At 41.3% G+C, this 21,262-nt stretch overlaps 2 protein-coding genes across 5 annotated transcripts; one reads left to right on the forward strand and one right to left on the reverse strand.

Annotated features, from left to right (window-relative positions):
- Window positions 1–6,138: 6,138 nt before the first annotated feature.
- LOC115150427 (E3 ubiquitin-protein ligase NRDP1) lies at window positions 6,139–17,960 on the reverse strand. Of its 4 annotated transcripts, XM_029693706.1 has the most exons (8): window positions 17,694–17,950; window positions 17,182–17,313; window positions 14,591–14,706; window positions 11,044–11,315; window positions 10,571–10,706; window positions 10,279–10,382; window positions 9,450–9,736; window positions 6,139–6,439 (listed from the first exon to the last, which is right to left on the reverse strand). In XM_029693706.1, the coding sequence occupies exons 3-8, from the start codon at window positions 14,678–14,680 to the stop codon at window positions 6,300–6,302; spliced, it is 1,029 nt and encodes a 342-aa protein (XP_029549566.1). In that variant the 5' UTR covers window positions 14,681–14,706; window positions 17,182–17,313; window positions 17,694–17,950; the 3' UTR covers window positions 6,139–6,299. The 4 variants fall into 4 exon arrangements, with proteins under 4 accessions (XP_029549566.1, XP_029549567.1, XP_029549569.1 ...); XM_029693707.1 differs by lacking the exon at window positions 17,182–17,313 and having other exon boundaries at window positions 17,694–17,952; XM_029693708.1 differs by lacking the exon at window positions 6,139–6,439 and having other exon boundaries at window positions 8,847–9,736; window positions 17,694–17,960.
- A 58-nt stretch (window positions 17,961–18,018) lies between these two features.
- On the forward strand, window positions 18,019–20,785 carry LOC115150428 (SOSS complex subunit B1). Its single transcript, XM_029693711.1, has 7 exons — window positions 18,019–18,183; window positions 18,421–18,560; window positions 18,951–19,089; window positions 19,295–19,366; window positions 19,466–19,550; window positions 19,685–19,727; window positions 20,053–20,785. Exons 2-7 carry the CDS (start codon window positions 18,482–18,484, stop codon window positions 20,214–20,216), a joined length of 582 nt encoding a protein of 193 aa, XP_029549571.1. The 5' UTR covers window positions 18,019–18,183; window positions 18,421–18,481; the 3' UTR covers window positions 20,217–20,785.
- The last annotated feature ends 477 nt before the right edge of the window (window positions 20,786–21,262 follow it).

The following is a 21,262-nucleotide window of genomic DNA, read 5'->3' on the forward strand; positions in this document are numbered from 1 at the left end:
GAAGACCCGGGAGGAAGGGAAATGTGTGTGTGTGTTAGTTAGACTAAGGGAACTGTAGACATGTGTTTGACCTGACCTGGAGAGTCTTAGGAGAAAACAGGGAGTAACCTTCAAGGTCCCCCTAATCTTGGGGGAAAGGAACAGACAGCACTGGATAGTGATTAACAGTGATTGGAACTCTAGGGAGGGATTCAACTCACCTACTGTTCGTGTGTATGTATGTATGTGCGTAGGATATCTACTGTTTGGGTGTAGGTATGTGCGTAAGTGGAGAGTTAGCATAAAATGAATGTCTTTGTTTTCTGGACCTCAGAACGTTCACTGAATAAACTGTACAGACCTTTTGCAGAAAGATGAGTCCTTGTCTAATTATTCTTTACCCAGTGTCTTACAAACCTTGGGAATTAGTCAAGGCTTATTGATTGTTAATTATTATCATTGGGATAGGAACATTTCAGTGACATGACCACAACCACACAACTTCTGATCACAATCACAAGGTGGCTTATGGTAGAGAAATTAACATTCAGTTCTCTGGCAACAGCTCTGGTGGACATTCTTGCAGTCAGAATGCCAATTGCATGCTCCCTCAAAACTTGAGACATCTGAGGCATTGTATTGTGTGATGGAACTGCACAATTTAGAGAGTGGTCCTTTATAGTTCCCAAGCACAAGGTGCACCTGTGTAATGATCATGCTGTTTAATCAGCTTCTTGATATGCCACACCTGTCAGGTGGATGGATTATCTAGGCAAAGGAGAAATGCTCACTAACAGGGATGTATTTGTGTAATTCTATTTAGAGAAATACGCTTTTTGTGCATATGGAACATTTGTGGGATCTTTAATTTCAGCTCATGAAACATGAGACCAACACTTTAGATGTTGCGTTTACATTTCTGTTCAGTGTAGATCCGTCTCTTTACACTACCATAAGTATCTCTCCTGGACCTAGTTTGTGTCGTTAAAGTAGTGTAGTGTAAAGAGGCCCTTAGAACACAATAGATCCTGAATCTATGTAAGCCATTGTTCCAACAAATATTTATACAAACTTGAGTTGAGAAAATTAAAATGGATACATTCTTCATCTGAATTATAAGTGCATTGTATATACATTTAAATAAGAATAACACAGTAATTATAAGGGAATAATACTTACGTACGAGTATTAATAACAGCCTACCCATCACCATTATTAACTCGTTTTGGAACATCAAATTACACTGTAGGCTAGTGTCCAAAATCAGTTCCAACCTTGTTAGTCAAACAAGTCCAAGGCGTCGTGTTAGATAGGCAAAGAAAAATATTTTTACCTTTCAGGTGCCATAGCCTACACATTGTGTGTTATCGGCAGGTGGTCATAGCTCTTTCACTAGGCTACATTTGCTTACAGGTGGAGATTAATCAATTATAAGGGAATGTAAGAACAGCTTACTTTGCATAAATACCTTAGTGAAGTAAGTCCTAATAGATGGCAATGGTGACGAGAGACAAGTGGACCTGAAAGAAACCCGTTGTCCACAGCAGAATTCAGTCGAACATGGGTGCAGTTAGGTGTCCACAGCAGAATTCAGTCGAATATGGGTGAAGTTAGGTGTCCACAGCAGAATTCAGTCGAACATGGGTGAAGTTAGGTGTCCACAGCAGAATTCAGTCGAATATGGGTGAAGTTAGGTGTCCACAGCAGAATTCAGTCGAACATGGGTGAAGTTAGGTGGCCACAGCAGAATTCAGTCAAATATGGGTGAAGTTAGGTGTCCACAGCAGAATTCAGTCGAACATGGGTGAAGTTAGGTGGCCATAGCAGTAGCGTAGCCATCCTAAGAGAGATTATGTTTTTAGTGTATTAGGGTCTTATATAAACCAAATTAGTGGGCGGGGAGGGGTTTGCCGCCAGCTTGCAACAAGTTACACAAGCACCACCTTGGTGACAATATAGGACAGTTCCTACTTATATTTTTTATGCGATAAGGGGTTAAAGTAATCCATTGGGACAGGAGGCCCTTTTTGCAGTTGAATTTGTGTTTTGACAAAAGATAACTGACAGAATACTCCAGATTAAAAATACAAGAGCAACAGAATCACTGTCATCAAGAAGAGTGGATAGGTCAGAAAGGATACAATGTAGCTTCTCAGCACACAGCAGGTAGAATATTTCCTCATCAATACATGAACAAGTTGAGACATAGTGTAGGCCATTACAATGTAATGTTTTTCATTGGGGAAGATTTCCCCTTGTATTTGGAAATAAATAAAGTGTGTTTTTGTTATAAAACAAATTAACACAATACAACAATCCAAACCACCAGGAATTCTTATCTGCTTTTAATGAAAACATATATCTCACAAAATAAAACTATGGATAGATACTGAAATGGAAGTGCATCAGTATGTGAATATTGATATATGATGGTGAACTATTTACAATAATTTTTAAAGGTACAATAAATGTGTAATTCTAACCCAGTTGTGTGGTATTATTATCATCAAGTCAGTATGGCATCATCACAGTAACACACTAGTTCACATGAATAAGCAAAAAAGGCAAAGACAGGTGCAGCCCAAAACCAATGTAAAATATCAGGGGTACTTTCAGTTCGATTAAACGTTTGCTACGGTGGGTGACGGTTTGTCCTGAACGACACGTATCCGAAAACGTTCAACTTTCTTGAACGTTTGCTCTGATTGGTAGGGTGTGACATGAAGCAATGAGAGACGTATTTAAAAAGGGCAGAGGCGATGCTGACTGCGTTCCCCAACCCAATCGCTCCCCGTTTTTTCAACTGGTTGTTGAAAAAACGAACGAACAGCACCGTTTCCGTTTAATTGAATGTTACACACCATTTTCCCCCCGTACTGAACGCAGCCCAGTTCCTGACTACAGGGGTGTATTAGTCCACACCATCGCAAACTGTAGCAAAACATTTTGCAACGAAAACCAGCATTTCTTGTTGGATAAGTTCAGGTTAGTCCCTTCCGTTTGGTTCCTAGTGAATACATCCTAGATTGCAGGTTAACATCAAAATACATATTTGTCCTGTCTCTCACTGCCCTTTACATTTCTGAATAGTAAAATGGAGGGTCTAGCCACTAATCCTTCATCAATTATTTGGAAGTTTCATCAACATTCTGACCTTTTTGTTTCAAGTACGGTATTGTAAATTATCCATCCTCTAGGAAGACAATTCAAACTGAAGCTGCAGAGATGACAGTCACAACAATAAAAGAATAAAAGCAAGAATCTGAAACGCAAGTCTTGGAGTGCTGTGTTTGTACCTCTGCTCTAGACAAGCTACTTAGTGATCTTATCTCACTAACCCATTGCTTCAAATCACTTCACTAGCCTTTGATTTAGGTATCCAAAAGAAGAAAGAGTTCAATATCTGTCTTAACCAATGAAGGAAATGGTTTGAGATTTATACTTGGTGCGACACAGCCTTTCGGGAAGTGAGTTTGAATCCCATACATGGAAGTATATCAAGGCACCTAACTGACAGAGCAAAGAGAGACAGCCACACAGAAAGAAGAAGCAGATTAAGACTAGGTTCCAGTTTCACAGCAGATCTTAAGCGGAATGTAGAGGGCAGTCTAGACATTGGTTAGCTTCAACCTCTTCCTCCGAGTTAAATACAAGTGTATTCATGTTAGAGGTCGACCGATTATGATTTTTCAACGCCGATACCGATTATTGGAGGACCCAAACGCCGATACCGATTAATCGGACGATTATTATTATGATTTTTAATATATATATACATACATACATACACACACACACAGAGCTCTGAAGTGACAACAATACTGAAGAGTCTGCTTAGGAGACAAATACTCTCAACTGTTTGAATAATAAAAATAGAGTTTAAGTTACCTGTGATGAATGCTGAAAACAAAAACTGTAATTTCTATATGCAGGAAATCCTATTTTAATAATGGGCATGGTAAGAATTGACTACCAAAGTGCGAGTCATAATTCCCATGACACATTCTAGCAAAATCTGAAAAGCGGTTCCTTCATTTATTCCATAGGATATTTTTAGATGAACTTAAAATAAGGTCTGTGTTTGGTTTAGGCTTACACCACCTTGCCAATTTTATAACTGTGTAGATATCCATAGGATATAACTCTGATCAATATAAGCGAAGATAAAACATTTTGTAGAGTGGATTTATGAAAATATGTTGACAAACTTTACCTAGTGAGATTTACACGGGTATCAAAACGCCGAGGCGGTTTAAGCACAAAACACAGACCTTATTTGAAGTAGATCAAGACATTCCCTATGGAAGACATGAACGGTAAAATAACGAAGGAACCCCTTTCAAGTTCAGCCGCAAGTTATTACAGGAATTATGACGCGTCGACCATTTCTCTCTAAACCATATACCTTTGACTATTACGAGCCTGCTGCTGCCTACCACCGCTCAGTCAGACTGCTCTATCAAATATCAAATCATAGACTTAACTATAATATAATAAACCTTAGGTCATTAATATGGTCAAATCCGGAAACCATCATCTCGAAATCATTCTTTCAGTGACATACGGAACCGTTCCGTATTTTATCTAACGGGTGGCATCCATAAGTCTAAATATTCCTGTTACATCGCACAATCTACAATGTTATTTCATAGTTCCGTAAAATTCTGGCAAATTAGTTCGCAACGAGCCAGATTCTGTATACCCCGATTCTGCGTGCAACGAACGCAAGAGAACTGACACAATTTCACCTGGTTAATATTGCCTGCTAACCTGGATTTCTTTTAGCTAAATATGCAGGTTTAAAAATATATACTTCTGTGTATTGATTTTAAGAAAGGCATTGATGTTTATGGTTAGGTACAGTCATGCAACGATTGTGCTGTTTCGCAAACGCGCTTTTGTTAAATCATCCCCGTTTGGTGAAGTCTGCTGTCTTTGTTAGTCTTCACAGTTCGCAACAAGCCAGGCGGCCCAAACTGCTGCATATACCCTGACTCTGTTTGCAAGAGAAGTGACACATTTTCCCTAGTTAAAAGAAATTAATGTTAGCAGGCAATATTAACTAAATATGCAGGTTTAAAAATATATACTTGTGTATTGATTTTAAGAAAGACATTGATGTTTATGTTTAGGTACACGTCGGAGCAAAGACAGTCCTTTTTCGCAAATGCACAACACATCGATTATATGCAAAGCAGGACAGGCTAGATAAACTAGTAATATCATCAACCATGTGTAGTTAACTAGTGTTTATGATTGATTGATAGTTTTTTTCTAAGATAAGTTTAATGCTAGCTAGCAACTTACCTTGGCAATGTAAAGCAGGTGGTTAGAGCGTTGGGCTAGTTAACGTAAGGTTGCATCCCCAAGCTGACAAGGTAAAAATCTGTCGTTCTGCCCCTGAACAAGGCAGTTAACCCACCGTTCCTAGGCCGTCATTGAAAATAAGAATGTGTTTAACTGACTTGCCTAGTTAAATAAAGGTTTAAAAAAATAAAAATAAATAAACATTAAAAAACATTTTTTTTATTAACAAACAAAAAAAGTAAAAAAATTCAAATAAATAAAAAAATGAAAAAACGTAGGCAAATCGGTGGCCAAAAATACCGATTGTTATGAAAACTTGAAATCGGCCATTCCGATTAATCGGTCGACCTCTAATTCATGTTTGTGTGTGTCCATTTTTATTCAGTCACCCCAGGAATTGAATTAATTGAATTTAGACTAATGTAATGAATCAGCAGAGGTAAAGTGTGTGAACTTGTTCATTATTTGGTGGATGGAAGTAAAACCAAATAGTTTTGTTCTCAAACTAACAAGTTACACAATCAAATGAAGATCTAAACCAGAATAGTCCAAACTGTTAGGAATAATAGCGTCAGTAAAAGCTTTGCTAATTGTGGTGATGGATTCAGGGTCACAAATCACCTAACCTTATCTGGGAAAAATATTACAAATCAGCAAAGCCACAGGGAAGTACTTCATGTATGACTACTTCCACAGAATATTAGGATAAGCTACATGATGTACAGTGATATTTTAGTGACATGCTATTTGACAATGATTAAAATAAACCAAACCTAAATAATTTAACAAAGAACAGAACAGACTTTTGGCTGATGTTATTTTGTACACAATTGCTATGGATAAATGCTTTGGTAGCCTCTGAGAATAAGTATTTATTTTCATACAAATTGGACCCACTTCTAACCAACTACATACATATCATAAATGAAAAACAGTTCAAACACAGGACTCTCAATAACTCAGACAAATCATACACACAACAATAACATCACAAAAAACACAAGGTGTGAAACTCAAACCAAAAGAAAGTTCCATGTCTTCACTGTCCAGCTACTACTCCTTCTATCAGAAGTGACATTCCTGATTAGCTCTGCATCCCGAGGATGAACAAGGCCATTCCTGATTAGCTCTGCATCCAGAGGAGGAACAAGGTCTGTTGTTGACAAAGGGGAAGGTGATACCATATTAAAGGTGATAGTGTAATGATGGAAAATGTAATTGGTCCTTCCCTCCAAAAATGTGATAAAACATGCTCTGCATTTACATTCAGCGCCCCCCCGCGTCTATGTGCATCCCAGGGCTCACATATAGAGCACATCCAATAGGATTCACTTAACCAATCCAAGCATGCATTCCTTCTCCTGAGCAGGAAATAATCCACATTTCTCAGCCCAGGGAGAAGAGAGAGTGCCATGGAAATAGATACTGAGAGCTAAACTGTCTCAAAGGTCCTGAAGAATTGTGTAGTCCCTGACAGAGATAGTCTCAGAAAAAACATTCAATCACAATGATCAAAACCTTATGATGCTGCACTGAAGTATGCTTTCATTATTGATAGATGACTTTCTGGTGAAATCACATACCCAGAGGCCATTGGGGGGGGGGGGGTATGAGCCAGCTCATTACACATCTGAGCCAATGGGATATTTTGTCAGCATCAGAGGGGGCAGGGAGAAGGCAGATTAGCCAACAATCTTGTTTCTCTTGAGATTACATTTTTTTTTTAAATCTTCCTTCCTATGCACTCTACTGATAAATCCTTGTTAGTTTCTCTAAATAAAAAAAAAAAGTGTTTAAGGCAGAAAGCAGGGGAATCCTGACTAAGTGTCTCCTTCAGGGTGTTTATCCTTCACTTCTATTTCCTCTACCCTCTTAGTTAGAGACCCCTGTTATATTTTTCCCTGTCCCTCCAACCCTTGGTTTGTCAAGGTATAGGCAACTAGATTCCGATTTTTGACAGAGTGGATGGTCGGGGGGCCGGAACATAATGATAATTTGCACACTGCAAATTGAACACAACTAAGCCTAAAAAGAGATTGTATTTGATCACTTAAGTACAGTCGTGGCCAAAAGTTTTGAGAATGACACAAATATTAATTTTCAAAGTCTGCTACCTCAGTTTGTATGATGGCAATTTGCATATACTCCAGAATGTTATGAAGAGTGATCAGATGAATTGCAAAGTCCCTCTTTGCCATGCAAATGAACTGAATCCCCAAAAAACATTTCCACTGCATTTCAGCCCTGCCACAAAAAGGACCAGCTGACATAATGTCAGTGATTCTCTCGTTAACACAGGTGTGAGTGTTGACGAGAACAAGGCTGGAGATCACTCTGTCATGCTGATTGAGTTTGAAAAACAGACTGGAAGCTTCAAAAGGAGGGTGGTGCATGGAATCATTGTTCTTCCTCTGTCAACCATGGTTACCTGCAAGGAAACACGTGCCATCATCATTGCTTTGCACAAAAAGGGATTCACAGGCAAGGATATTGCTGCCAGTAAGATTGTACCTAAATCAACCATTTATTGGATCATCAAGAAATTCAAGGAGAGCGGTTCAATTGTTGCGAAGAAGGCTTCAGGGCGCCCAAGAAAGTCTAGCATCGCCAGGACCGTCTCCTAAAGTTGATTCAGCTGCAGGATCAGGGCACCACCAGTTCAGAGCTTGCTCAGGAAAGGCAGCAGGCAGGTGTGAGTGCATCTGCATGCACAGTGAGACGAATACTTTTGGAGGATGGCCTGGTGTCAAGAAGGGCAGCAAAGAAGCAACTTCTCTCCAGGAAAAACATCAGGGACAGACTGATATTCTGCAAAAGGTACAGGGATTGGACTGCTGAGGACTGGGGTAAAGTCATTTTCTCTGATGAATCCCCTTTCCGATTGTTTGGGGCATCCGTAAAAAAGCTTGTCCGGAGAAGACAAGGTGAGCGCTACCATCAGTCCTGTGTCATGCCAACAGTAAAGCATCCTGAGACCATTCATGTGTGGGGTTGCTTCTCAGCCAAGGGAGTGGGCTCACTCACAATTTTGCCTAAGAACACAGCCATGAATAAAGAATGGTACCAACACATCCTCCGAAAGCAACTTCTCCCAACCATCCAGGAACAGTTTGGTGATGAACAATGCCTTTTCCAGCATGATGGAGCACCTTGCCATAAGGCAAAAGTGATAACTAAGTGGCTCGGGGAACAAAACATCGATATTTTGGGTCCATGGCCAGGAAACTCCCCAGACCTTAATCCCATTGAGAACTTGTGGTCAACCCTCAAGAGGCGGGTAGACAAACAAAAACCCACAAATTCTGACAAACTCCAAGCATTGATTATGCAGGAATGGGCTGCCATCAGTCAGGATGTGGCCCAGAAGTTAACTGACAGCATGCCAGGGCGGATTGCAGAGGTCTTGAAAAAGAAGGGTCAACACTGCAAATATTGACTCTTTGCATCAACTTCATGTAATTGTCAATAAAAGCCTTTGACACTTATGTAATGCTTGTAATTATACTTCAGTATTCAATAGTAACATCTGACAAAAATAATTAAAGACACTGAAGCAGCAAACGTTGTGGAAATTAATATTTGTGTCATTCTCAAAACTTTTGCCCACGACTGTACATTGAGACACGATCACAGCTCTCTTATTTTATTAGTGGGAATACTTGAACAGATCTCCTAAATTCAACAGATTTTTAGCTGAATTCCTAGTGAGTTCAGTATTTTTTTGGACCAAAAAACTAAAATCACCCAAAATTGATAAAAGCTTTAGGGGACAAAAAAAAATAAAACACTTGCGGGCTGGTTTTGGCCTGTTGCAAACCTCCTGCCCTATACCCGTCTACTGGTGCTGGTGTCATATCTCCCTCATCCCTGCTTTGTCATAGGCTCTTCCCCTCCTCGTCATAGGCTCTTCCCCTCCTCTTACTATCTTATAGGCACCCTATTCCCTTTATAGTGCACTACTTTTGACCAGGGCCCATAGGGAACAGGGTACCATTTGGGATGCAACCGTAGTGTTAGAGCATTCCCTGCTCCCTCCTCTACTAAGTTCAGGTCAGTCAGAAGTCTCCTCTCTGCTCTCCACCACCCTCAGCCGGGTCATAGTATCTCCTCCACCCCGTGGGCGAAGATCATGACCAGGCCTGGCTCCAGGATCATGTCCTCACCCATATGCTGGTTCTCACAGGCCATCACCACCACGGCCTGTTTCCCCGGGATACGCTTGGCCACGTAATTCTCATAGTACCGCCGGTTCATCTGCCGTGTCTCCAGCGTGGCCAGGCCGGCGGGCCAGTTCCTCTCGTGGGCGTTCTCGATCAGGTCGTTGACGATAGAAGGCGGGCAGCCGCTGTCGATGAGCGAGCGTTTGATGACCGCCTGGAGGACAGCGTCCGGTGTTGAGATCATGCCTCCCCAGCGGGTGACGCGCGCTGGCTGAAGGGAGTTGACCCACCTAGAAGGGGAAGTAGAGGAGAGGATGAGAGGAGAGGGGGGACTGGGATATTATGATGGCTATTTTAATCATGTAATAACAACTAGATGTGTCCTAATACGTAGTTATTATAATCATATAGAAATGGGACAATAAACTGGAAATGATCAACACCAACCATATAGAACACTTATCACAGGCATTTTGCTGACATCGTTCATTACAATAAGTATCCTATACTTGAGAAATGTTAAGTTTGAAATGAAATAAGTTGATGGCTACAACAACCATCAAACTAGTAGCTATAAATAATTTAAAGGGGAAAAAAACTACAACTGGTGCACATTAATGTTAAACTTATTGTTCCATTTATCGTTATCGCATCAATTCAAGCAATTTATTACGATAAGGATTTTTGCCCATCGCCCAGCTCTATAATTATCACTTAATTAATTATGCCTAAAAAAGGTGGAAAATGACGCAGCGTAGTAAGTTAAACTGTCTGATTGTAAAGTGTTCTGTGCAATTGAGTATTGCACCACAGTGCTTGATAATCCACTCACTCCAGGATCTCATTGTACTCAATGGTCTCCTCGAGGTTCTGCAGGTTGGGGTTGGCACTGCGGATGGCTCTCATGTACGCCTTCAACAGCTGGATGTCCCGTTTCTGGAGGCAGAGACGAGACATCACACTGGGCTTGCAGACCACGCTGCCGCAACATCACACAAACACTCGGATGTACAAGCACTGACACACACGCGTGAAAGCATACATACACTTGCTCACGCATACACAAGCATACCCTGACGCGCACACACACACACACGCGTATAACTGCAGACACACACACAGACCTGCTCTGCTAGCTGGTGCTTGTGTTCAGCAGCAGTCTTGTCCAGGTCGGTGACCTTGCCCTGCTGTTGCTGCACCACGCTGCGCAGGTGTTTGATGCAGTTGTGGCTGGACACCTCGTCTTTAGGCATCTCCAGTCTGAAGGGACGTAGGGAGGACATAACAGCTGATCAACAGTCTTTTTGCTAAGCCGACTCACCTACAGCCCCAGTAAACTACAACCTTTAGTCAATACCCTACCCCCACAGCCCTGTTGACCCACTAACCCAGAGCTACTGTAGTAGCACCACTCGCCTACAGCAGAGTTTCCCAATCCGATTCTTGCCCCACTCTTGGGGTTGTGCTCATGCTCCCTCATATAGATGAAGTTTACAGTTTCACAGCTTTGCCTACTTAATTTATATAAAAGGATTAACAAAACATGCTCTAAAATAGAGCCTTGAGTAACCCCTTTGTTGGAGCCAACCCCACTCACCCGCAGCCCTGCTCGCACTGGAAGGGCCTCTTGGGGTTGTGCTGGCAGTCCCTGAGGTGCGACTGCAGCTGGTCGAGGCGCAGCACGGCGGTGCAGCCGAAGCCGGCGTTGTCGCAGGTGATCTGCAGCTTGGACAGCATGTTGCGCATGATGCGGGGCACGGGGCGCAGGTGGGCCAGTGTCACCACGCTGCGGTCCACGGGGCATATCTGCTGCTGGGAGAACCACTGGGTGATGCAGGCATTGCAGAAGGCATGCTCGCAGTGAGGGGCCTAAGGATGGAAGGAGTGTCACACACACACAGGAAGAAAGGGACAGCAAACAATAAAGCAGCTCTCGTGAAAAAGCATTCTATTGTTAGAAAAATATGTTCAGTTGATAATATAAATGTATAATATGACAATTTTGTTGTTAAAAACATGTTGACAGAGAGCGACATTCCGATTCAAATATCAAATTATTGGAATGACTAGAGGTAGGGTTGGGCGATATTGCCTAAAAATCATATCTAAATTTTTTCAAACTTATGGGCGATTCACAGAATACACTGAGTGTACAAAAAATAACACCTGTCCTTTCCATGACATAGAATGACCAGGTGACTCCAGGTGAAAGCTATGATCCCTTATTGATGTCACCTGTTAAATCCACTTCAATCAGTGTAGATGAAGGAGAGGAGACGGGTTAAAGGAGGATTTTTAAGCCTTGAGACAATTGAGACAGAATGGATAACACAAAAGATTTAAGTGCCCTTGAACGGGGTATAGTAATAGGTGCCAGGCGCTCCGGTTTGAGTGTGTCAAGAACTGCAACGCCGCTGGGTTTTTCACGCTTAACAGTTTTCCGTGTGGACTAAGAATGGTCCACCACCCAAAGGACACCCCGCCAACTTTACACAACTTTGGAGTCAACATGGGCCATGTAGAGTCCATGCCCGAAGAATTGTGGCTGTTCTGTGGGCAAAAGGGGGTGCAATTCAATATTAGGAAGGTGTTCCTAATGTTTTGTACACTCAGTACAAGCTTTGTTGTACAACTAAAAGGTAAAATACACTGCATTTAAAGCAGTCAACAATAATTAATTAATGCAGGGCTTGTGAAATGATATCTAGGCTAAATGTAAGCCTTCCACAACCGTAAGACCCACTAATAATTACATTACTTTATCAAAATCATGTAATCAGCTTTTTTGCAATAGTCACTGATCTGAAAATGTATTTTTGTTACAAATTTAACCAGAACCATGAATTATGCGCATTCACCAATAATGGAGTTACCAGGTAATCTTTATGTTTAAAGTCTAGCCAACCTGGATCTATTTGCTAGCTAACAAGGTAGAACAGTTCAGTTGTTATGAACGCACCCTTCTGTCCGTCTCCAACTGTTGAAACAGCATGCTAGCCTCTTCACTTTGTTTAGATGCTGAAATCAAGTGGCCTACCTTATTTCTCAGAATGAGAACGAGTTAAAATGCTTCTAGTGGTAAGTGGTACAGCAATGCACGCGCAACAAACTAAGTATTCATTTTTCAGAATCAATGTTCATTGTTACTCCTGTTATAAACATAAAAACGTTCACTTCTCCTTACTTACAGTCAAATAATGTCTCCATGTGTTTCGGTGTCCATTCTGTTGGACCAAACCTCAAATGCAAATAGCGAGTTGAAACCACTTGTCACAGAGGAAGAAGCGATCGCTCCTCTTTGTTATTGTAAGTGGCAGAGGGAGGGGCTTGTTGTGTGGGGGAGGGGCTTGTGTGTGTGTAAATGGGAAGGTGCACACAGCACAGAAAGAGTGGAGGAGATGAGACCAAAAAGAAAACATGAGAACAAACTGACATGTTCATAAATAAAAACCTGAATCTTGCAATACAGGCCTTTGGAATACCGTGCAAAACCATACATTTGAATGAATTTGATATATTGCCCAGCCCTAACCAGAGGCAGAGAGCATGATAAAAAACTAAAGCCATTGAAAGAGGGAGTTCAGGTTACATTGGTGTATAGCAGTTCTGCTGTGGGTGAAGTGCTCATCAACGCAGGGGTGATGGTACTGATGACATCAGTGCGTGATGCTAAGCTAGCGACGGGCCGGCTAGTTTCTGCTGGCTACAATTGCCATTCCCACTACAGTTCCTGGGTGTGTCAGGAAGAAAGCTACTGGTAGCAATGAATTCCCCAGATACTGAACCTTCTTGCCCTCTGTTCCCCATACAGTCCCTGGGTAAGTTCCAAATGGCATCCTATTCCCTATATAGTGCACTACTTTTAACCAAGGCCCTAGTCAAAAGTAGTGTATTATAGGGAATAGGGTGCCATTCCAGACACAGTTCTAGTTCTGATTCTTCCCATCTCAGTGGGGTTCTGTGCTGCAAAGCTGCTGATTCATACTGGGGCCCCAGAGGGAGTATAAATCATCATCACACAGCTGAGTGCAGATGCAAGCAAACTGAATTCCAATTCTTCCCTCTCTCTCCATATTCTATGTCCACATTCCTGTACTGCTGCCAGCATTCTGCACAAAGTCCAAGGACAGCTCTGAATGCATAGGCTACATTGACTGAAAGTGACGCTGAAGGGTCACACTAGCTCCTTGCTGAATTAACCTACCAACACATGTGCCCACAGACACAGATGCAATCACTCTCTCCTAAACACAGTGCAAAACAAAGAACACTAATAACACCAATTGACCAATCCCTAGGCTGGAAAAAGTGTTTTGTACTATAAAAAGCACAATCCAGCAACCATTTGCTCCAAGGGCAAACATGTAGGAAAATAATGCCATCCTCTTCAAGTGTGTCTATTTAAAGCAACTCACCTCATGGTTGGTCTCGGTTTGTTATGTTAGCATCCCTATGCTTTAATTACATTAACAGGACTAAGCATCGCCACTCACTTCTTCTATCCTGATTACCTACACCTCTGCACCATCTTTACGCACCACTACAAACATTAGGCTCTTCTCATTCATCTAGAACAAGAATGGACAGACCTTCCTCCAGAGGTCATCTCTCCATATTTCCTTCTTCCCTCTACCTTCTGTCCTCTCCCATTGCTGTCACTGCATCCCTCTGAAAGTCTATTATCCTGTAAGCTCTCCTCCCTCCCTTTAGCCCATTCTCATGTCTGTTATCGCTCCCACCCCCCCCCATAAAAGCATTGGATCTTCATCACTGGAGCGTCATCAGAGAATTAAATGTCTAGTGATATAATGTATATAGAAATACAAGAACAGCATGTCAGCAAGAGCACTTTGGACAAGATGATAATCATCTTTTTAGTATCACAAAATAAAATGTCCTGCGCAGGGCCTACAGGACTGAAATGTCTGGTTTTTTTCTCCTTTCTCTATGACAAATGGAACAGCATGTGTGTGGTCAACGCATTGACAAGAACTGGATCCTATTTGACTGAAATGGAACTGAATTTACAACACACTGACAATTCCTTATTTTTCAGTGACTGAAGCAGCACTGATTTTTTTAAACTTTGAAATGCACTGCTTCTCCAATGGCTGAAATGGTACTGAGATGTGCACGTCACTGACCTGCACGGGCTCCTCCAGGACTCCACTGCAGATGGGGCACAGCAGGTCCTCATCCACTTCCCCCTGGAACCGGGTGACGTCGTAGCCCATGGCACATCCCCAGATCCAACTACAATCTACAACACAGGTGAGGAAATGGTAAGCCTACAGAGTACAGACCAACACGACAACCTACATGCCATCCCACGTGCAGGATTATAAAACGACATGGAACACCCTCAAAGAAAAAAGTCTAGAATTCAATTTGCCAGAACAAACCTTCCCTACCGTTACGCTTGTTTACATGAAGCTGCACTGGGGTCGAAATGCAATCAAAGGTTACATTAAGACACTGTGGAGCCGGCACGAGATATTGATTGGAAAACGTACGTCAGTGCAGGGATGGGATATGCCAATGTTATCCAAATTTTACCTTTATCCACACTGCTCCATCGAGAAGGTGTCTTCATGTACCCATGATTGCCTTCCGACTTCAGTGCAGCTCAGTGTAAACAAGCGTAACAGTAGGGTCGATATCTTCTCGCTTAGTTCTCAATCATGTTCAAAATAAACAACCTGTATATACAGTGCATTGACTTATTCCACATTTTGTTGTGTTACAGCCTGAATTCAAAATAGATTAAATAGGCTGTTGTTTACCGGTGTTTTTGTGATGGTAGAGTTTGCAAAACAAACACCCACTGGATTGATGAAAATAGTCATGATATCATTCTGCCAGGTAAGCAGTCTACTTAGTAGTTAACATTTAATTGAGGAAGTCTCCATCTACCAGAAGACCGTTTTCATTAGCATCATCCTTAACAGCTACACAACGTGGTAGACGTGCATCACACACACAGACAGGGGTATTCTCGTTGCCTCTTCAGAAAGTTGCAGGAAATACAAATCACTGATGCATTCTGTTGATGCCAAATGAACAGCTCTCTCACCAATGCGATTTGGTAGGCTACACTGACTGACAAGAGGAGAGTCAGTGACTTTAGCGTAATGTCTGGCAAGCCCGACAAACTAAAAAAGGAAATCTTGGAAATCCTTTGGTTTAGATACCATGGACATACAGTATAACCAGGTTACATGATTTAGGAATGGCAAAGGGATTAGGGCTGTCCCTGACAAAAAAAAATAATCTTGGTCGACCAAGAGTTGTCTGTTCTTTCGAGCAATCGATTGGTCAAAAATGTCTCACTCTGAATAAAATCAACTATATGTAGGCAACTGAGCTTGTCTGATGCTTTAAGCACTGCGATTAAAAATGAAGACACTCAAATTACTAAAGAGGAAACCATAGATCAATATAGTCTAACAAATTTAAAAAAAAAAAAAAAAAAAAAAAAAAAAAACTGTCCCCGACCCTCCACCTGCTGCTGGCCTTCGCAGATTCTGCCCGTTAAGCTCCTGAAGTTGCCAGTAATAGGCTACACCAACAGTGGGCAACATTTTCCATTTGGAGTGCCAGGTTATCATACCATTTTTACCGATCTGTGCGCCAGTTATGAGTTTCATATGCACATTCTCATGGAACAGTTTAATTTATAATAAAGTCTTCATCTCAAAAATCAATGTCATGTGGTTAATCAACATTCTATCTAAATGAAAATTATACAAACCTAAAAGTAACTTCTATTGCCATTGCCAATATGTAAAAATAGCCTCATAAAGCCAACAAATAAAAACACTGCAGCTCTCAGGTAGAAAATAGCCTGATAAAAAATAAATATCCTAGAAATCACATTGGCTACACATGGCCTGTCTGCAAGGAAGTTGAAACATATCAACTATTAACTCTGTCTGGCCTGAAGCTCTAGCTAACAAACTTGCAACATTGTATAAAATATTCTGGGCCCTCAGTTTCCTGCCCCAATGAGCTCCTGACAGACAGACACATTCCCTCTTGGACACTGCAAATGACGACTTTTAAATCAGAACAGTCTATCGATTACAGATATGGCTCGGACGTGGGAAAAGTTCCACTAGGATCTAGAAACTCTGGGCTAGACACTCAGACGAGAAGTATTTCAGAATTTAAAGCAAAGGGCTTGTCATTAATTAACAGAATCTACTGCACATCATCTCTGATGTGATTTCATTTTGAGATAGTCTTGACTCTTCGTAAACAATGGCTAACTATAAAGACACTTACCCACTATAGTGCAAGTGGGTTTTATTTTTGTCTAAGACTAGCGGTAGTATGAACATTTATGGTGTGGATACTTCTTGGGTATCAGTGCACTTAATGACCTGGATCTATCAAATGGTACTCCAATGAGTTGGAGCATGGATTAAATCAACAAGTATAAACCCAACATTCTCAATGAATATGGACATAACTAAAACACTGACTTTATAGTAATCAATGATCAAAAGGTCAAATGACAGGGTATTTATGGTCACAGCCAGGGATCAGCCATTATTGACAGCAACAATGGAGCAATCAGGATTTAAGTAGCTTGCTCAAGGGCAGATCAACAGATTATACACCTAGACGGCTCATGGATTTGAACTAGGAATCTTTCAATTATGGGCCCACGCTCTAAACGCTAGACTACCAGCCACCCCCAGTACCTGTACATGTGTGTTCAACGTCCACTCACCGGTGTCTTTCCTTCTTTGGGCCAGAATCCACAGCCCCCCTACTCATTGAAAATAAGGACCAAAGGGGCAGAGATATGGGAATGGAGAGGAGCAACCTGGGGCCTAGGTAATGATGTCCTGGGGAAATGAGTCTGGGGAAAAATAGTAACGTTATGCAACGTTGTTGGGATGAATAAAGTTACTGTCCCTTTAATTTACTTTATAACCAGTTTACGATATGATTATAGCGCTGTTTGCTACTCAAACACGTAACTCATCATTACTGTTCCAAATGGAATACCGTAACGTTAGCTATGTGGCTAGCTGCAACCAGATGAAAGATACATATTGGATAATAATTAGAAAATCTGACGAGCCAGTGTGAACGCAAGTTAGCCACAGCTGACTAACTTACGTGAACAAACGTTAGCTAGCTAATTTATAGCTTAGCTGGCTGGCACAAGGTGGAATCACACAGGAAAAGAGAGAGAGAGCAAAGCTAGTGATATTTCGTCGAATTGAGAAACGTTACCTGTTGATATAACAACCAATGGTTAAATGGTATTTTAAATTACGTTTGCGTCAGTATTTGGGTTAGCATGCCTGCACGATATCCATTTTTTTCTTGATTCCCGTCACCACATTTCCACGTCCAGCCCTCACTCCTGCAGCTAAGCAACCAAATTGTCAAATCGTTGATTGACAGTTGACTCCACCTATCTTCGGTACGATCAGTGTCCCTTCTCAGATAAAGGGCCTATCACATGATTATCTCTAAAGCACATCCTATATAGTCCATTGCCATTGGACACAAGTTTGATTGACGTTAAATTTGACCAACAATGCAGCAGGGGACAAGTCTTCACTACTGTAGTGACATACTGATGCTCACGAAAAACAACTAGCTAGTCAGCGCTTTTACAAACAGGAAAACAATACTTATATTTAAACTGACTTGTCCCATGGCTTAAAATCCCTTATATCGGACAACGCAGCTGTGAACGACAATACACACCGTTGAGGTAAAGTTAATGTCATTTGTAGCTAACAACCTGGCACCCAGTTAGCTAGCTATAACTAACGTTAGCTAGATTGCTGCCATAATGCTCATAGGTCATGGCAGTGAGTAACGTTACTGCAGCTTGGTAAGCTAGCTACACCAGTTGCCAGACTGGTCCTTCTAGCTACTTTACAAGTCATTAGTCAACCTGGGTTGCATACTTTCTGATCGTGTATTCATACTTACGTCAACATTTCAGTGCTGCTTTGGTCCAGAGTTGACTTAGCTACAGTTGTGGATGCATGACGAGAATCTGAAAGATGACGACTGAGACCCACGTCAAGGACATCAAGCCAGGACTCAAGAATCTCAACGTTATCTTCATCGTACTGGAAACCGGTGAGGGGGGCTGTTTCAATTACTAACTAACTGATAACAGTATTATTAGGAATCAAATGTTTAAGATCTTGTAATGCACTGGGGTGGGAAAAAAAAGTAATGTAAAATCTTACACACAATATAATGGCACAACTGAGGTTCAATAGTGAGTAACATCCTTCTTGTATGCCACTATGTAGTCTAATGAGAACAGTTCATGTTGGTTTATTTGAATCATGCCAGCCATCAAATAACTTACCTGTGTTGAACCTTCCCTCTTTTTTTCCACAAGTGGATGTTTACGCTCCTCACAATGAGATATGACACTTTCCTTGTACAACTAGCTTGGTCCGTCTTTATAAAAAAAGCAAAAGCCACTGATTTATTTGTCCCTCATAACCCCTCACACAGGACGAGTGACAAAGACAAAGGATGGGCATGAGGTGCGGACCTGTAAGGTGGCCGACAAGACAGGCAGCATCAGCATCTCTGTTTGGGATGAGGTGGGGGGACTGATCCAAACCGGTGACATAATCAGACTCACTAAGGGGTGAGTTATTGAGTCACATCCCAGTCAACACCACTGTATGGACAAAGCTCCAAACCTACTGCTGAGTATAAAATTAATACAGAAATAAGACCACCCAGTCATCATGTCTACTTTACCTAACCGCATGAAGTTATTTGGATGAATACGTGCCATACGTTATTAGTAGTCTGCAATCTTGTATTGAAATTGCTGCCTTTTTCTCCAGATATGCGTCTGTGTTCAAAGGTTGCCTGACTCTGTACACAGGCAGAGGTGGAGAGCTGTTGAAGATTGGAGAGTAAGTCCTGTAGTTGCAGCCATGTAAATGTTGCTGAGAGATGCATGTCATTTCATAAGTTACTGGTCTAAACTAATGCCCACTTAATGTTTTGTTCAGGTTCTGCATGGTGTACTCCGAGGTGCCAAATTTCAGTGAGCCTAACCCAGAGTATTCTAACATGGACCAGATGAAAAACAAGACGGTAAGGGGTGTTCTGAACTTAGGGATGTCAGTGTGTAAGCATGTCTTACTACAGGATGCTTTACGGAAGGATAGGGGGAAAATATTATGTAACTTTTTCTTGTACTGTATGTGAACAGATTATTTCATTCCCAGGTACTCAGTGACCAAGGAAACATACTGAACAATAACTCAGCTGGTAAGTCCACTATCAGAGACCAACAAAAAAAGTGACATCAATTGGAAGAGTTTCGACAACTACCTTTGTTAGTGTTTTTCAACAAAAGTAATTTTGACCTCTGCGGCTTAAGGTGCCATTTGCAACAATTCCACCTGCATGTCTCCCTAAATGTCATTGGCATGTCTGTAGCAGTAAACTAAATTGCTGCTTGAAGCTGTAAAGTTGCTTATTTTACCTGTGAGTGGCTGGTTAAGCCACCTTCAGTGTATAAACAGCAGTGTCTTCATTTTAATTGTGAACACTAACAACTTTCTAATTTGTACATTACAATTTCTTATTCTAGGAAATGACACTACCAATGGGAACGGTGTAAATTCACAAGGTTCCGGGAGCTCAACTAACCCTCCTCAGGGAGGGCGGGCTGGCAGTGGTGTCGGCAGCAGGGCAACCAATCCAGGAGGTACCACTGTCAATGGAAAGGAGACCAGACGTTCTGCCAAAAGATGATTAGAGCAGAGAGAAGCAAAGTCCATCACGTGCCAGAAATTTCAAATGAGAGACTCTACCACTGAAGACTCGTGTTTCTTTTACAAACTGTGTAATCAGTCTTTATATATATATTTGTATTTAGTTTTGTTGAAATTACCATGACCATTATCTTATTTACTTTGTAAAGTGGGTTAAGAAATAGTATCTTAATTAGGTTTGTTTAAGGAACACTTCACAAAAGATGTAACAAGAGTTTCCCTTACATTTTTTACAATTAAGCTGTTAAATGGGAAGTCATGTGTTTTTTCAAAGGAAGACAAAGGGATGGTAACATCCCTGCCTGTTTAAAATGTGATACTTTTTAAAAACACAAATCAATGTTTTTCTTTAGATTTCTGCACTCAATGTTGAGTTTTCCCATGAGATGTCTAAAATATAAAATGACTTAGCTAATGTGCTGTGTAGGCTCTGTGTTCAAAAGGTAGCCTAAGGCTGACAGATGGGTGTGTAGTTGGATTTTGGAACTAAGAAATACAGTTCAAATTACACTTATGTTGGAGTCATTAAAACTTGTTCTTCAACCACTCCACAATTTTCTTGTTAACAAACTATAGTTTTGGCAAGTCTGTTAGGACATCTACTTTGTGCATGACAAGTCATTTTTCCCACAATTGTTTACAGATGTCACTATCACAATTCCAGTGGATCAGAAGTTTACATATACTAAGTTTTCTATGCCTTTTAACAGCTCCAGAAAATGAGGTCATGGATTTAGATGCTTCCGATAGGCTAATTGAAATAATTTGAGTCAATTGGAGGTGTACCTGTGGATGTATTTCAAGACCTACCTTCAAACTCAGTGCCTCTTTGCTTGACATCATGGGAAATTCAAAAGAAATCAGCCAAGACGTCAGGAAAAAAAAAGTTGTAGACCTCCACAAGTCTGGTTCATCCTTGGGAGCAATTTCCAAACGCCTTAAGGTACCACGTTCATCTGTACAAACAATAGTACCCAAGTATAAACACCATGGGTCCACGCAGCCGTCGTACCGCTCAGGAAGGAG

This window comes from Salmo trutta, chromosome 16, assembly GCF_901001165.1.
Source record: "Salmo trutta chromosome 16, fSalTru1.1, whole genome shotgun sequence".
Taxonomy (NCBI): Eukaryota; Metazoa; Chordata; class Actinopteri; order Salmoniformes; family Salmonidae; genus Salmo; species Salmo trutta.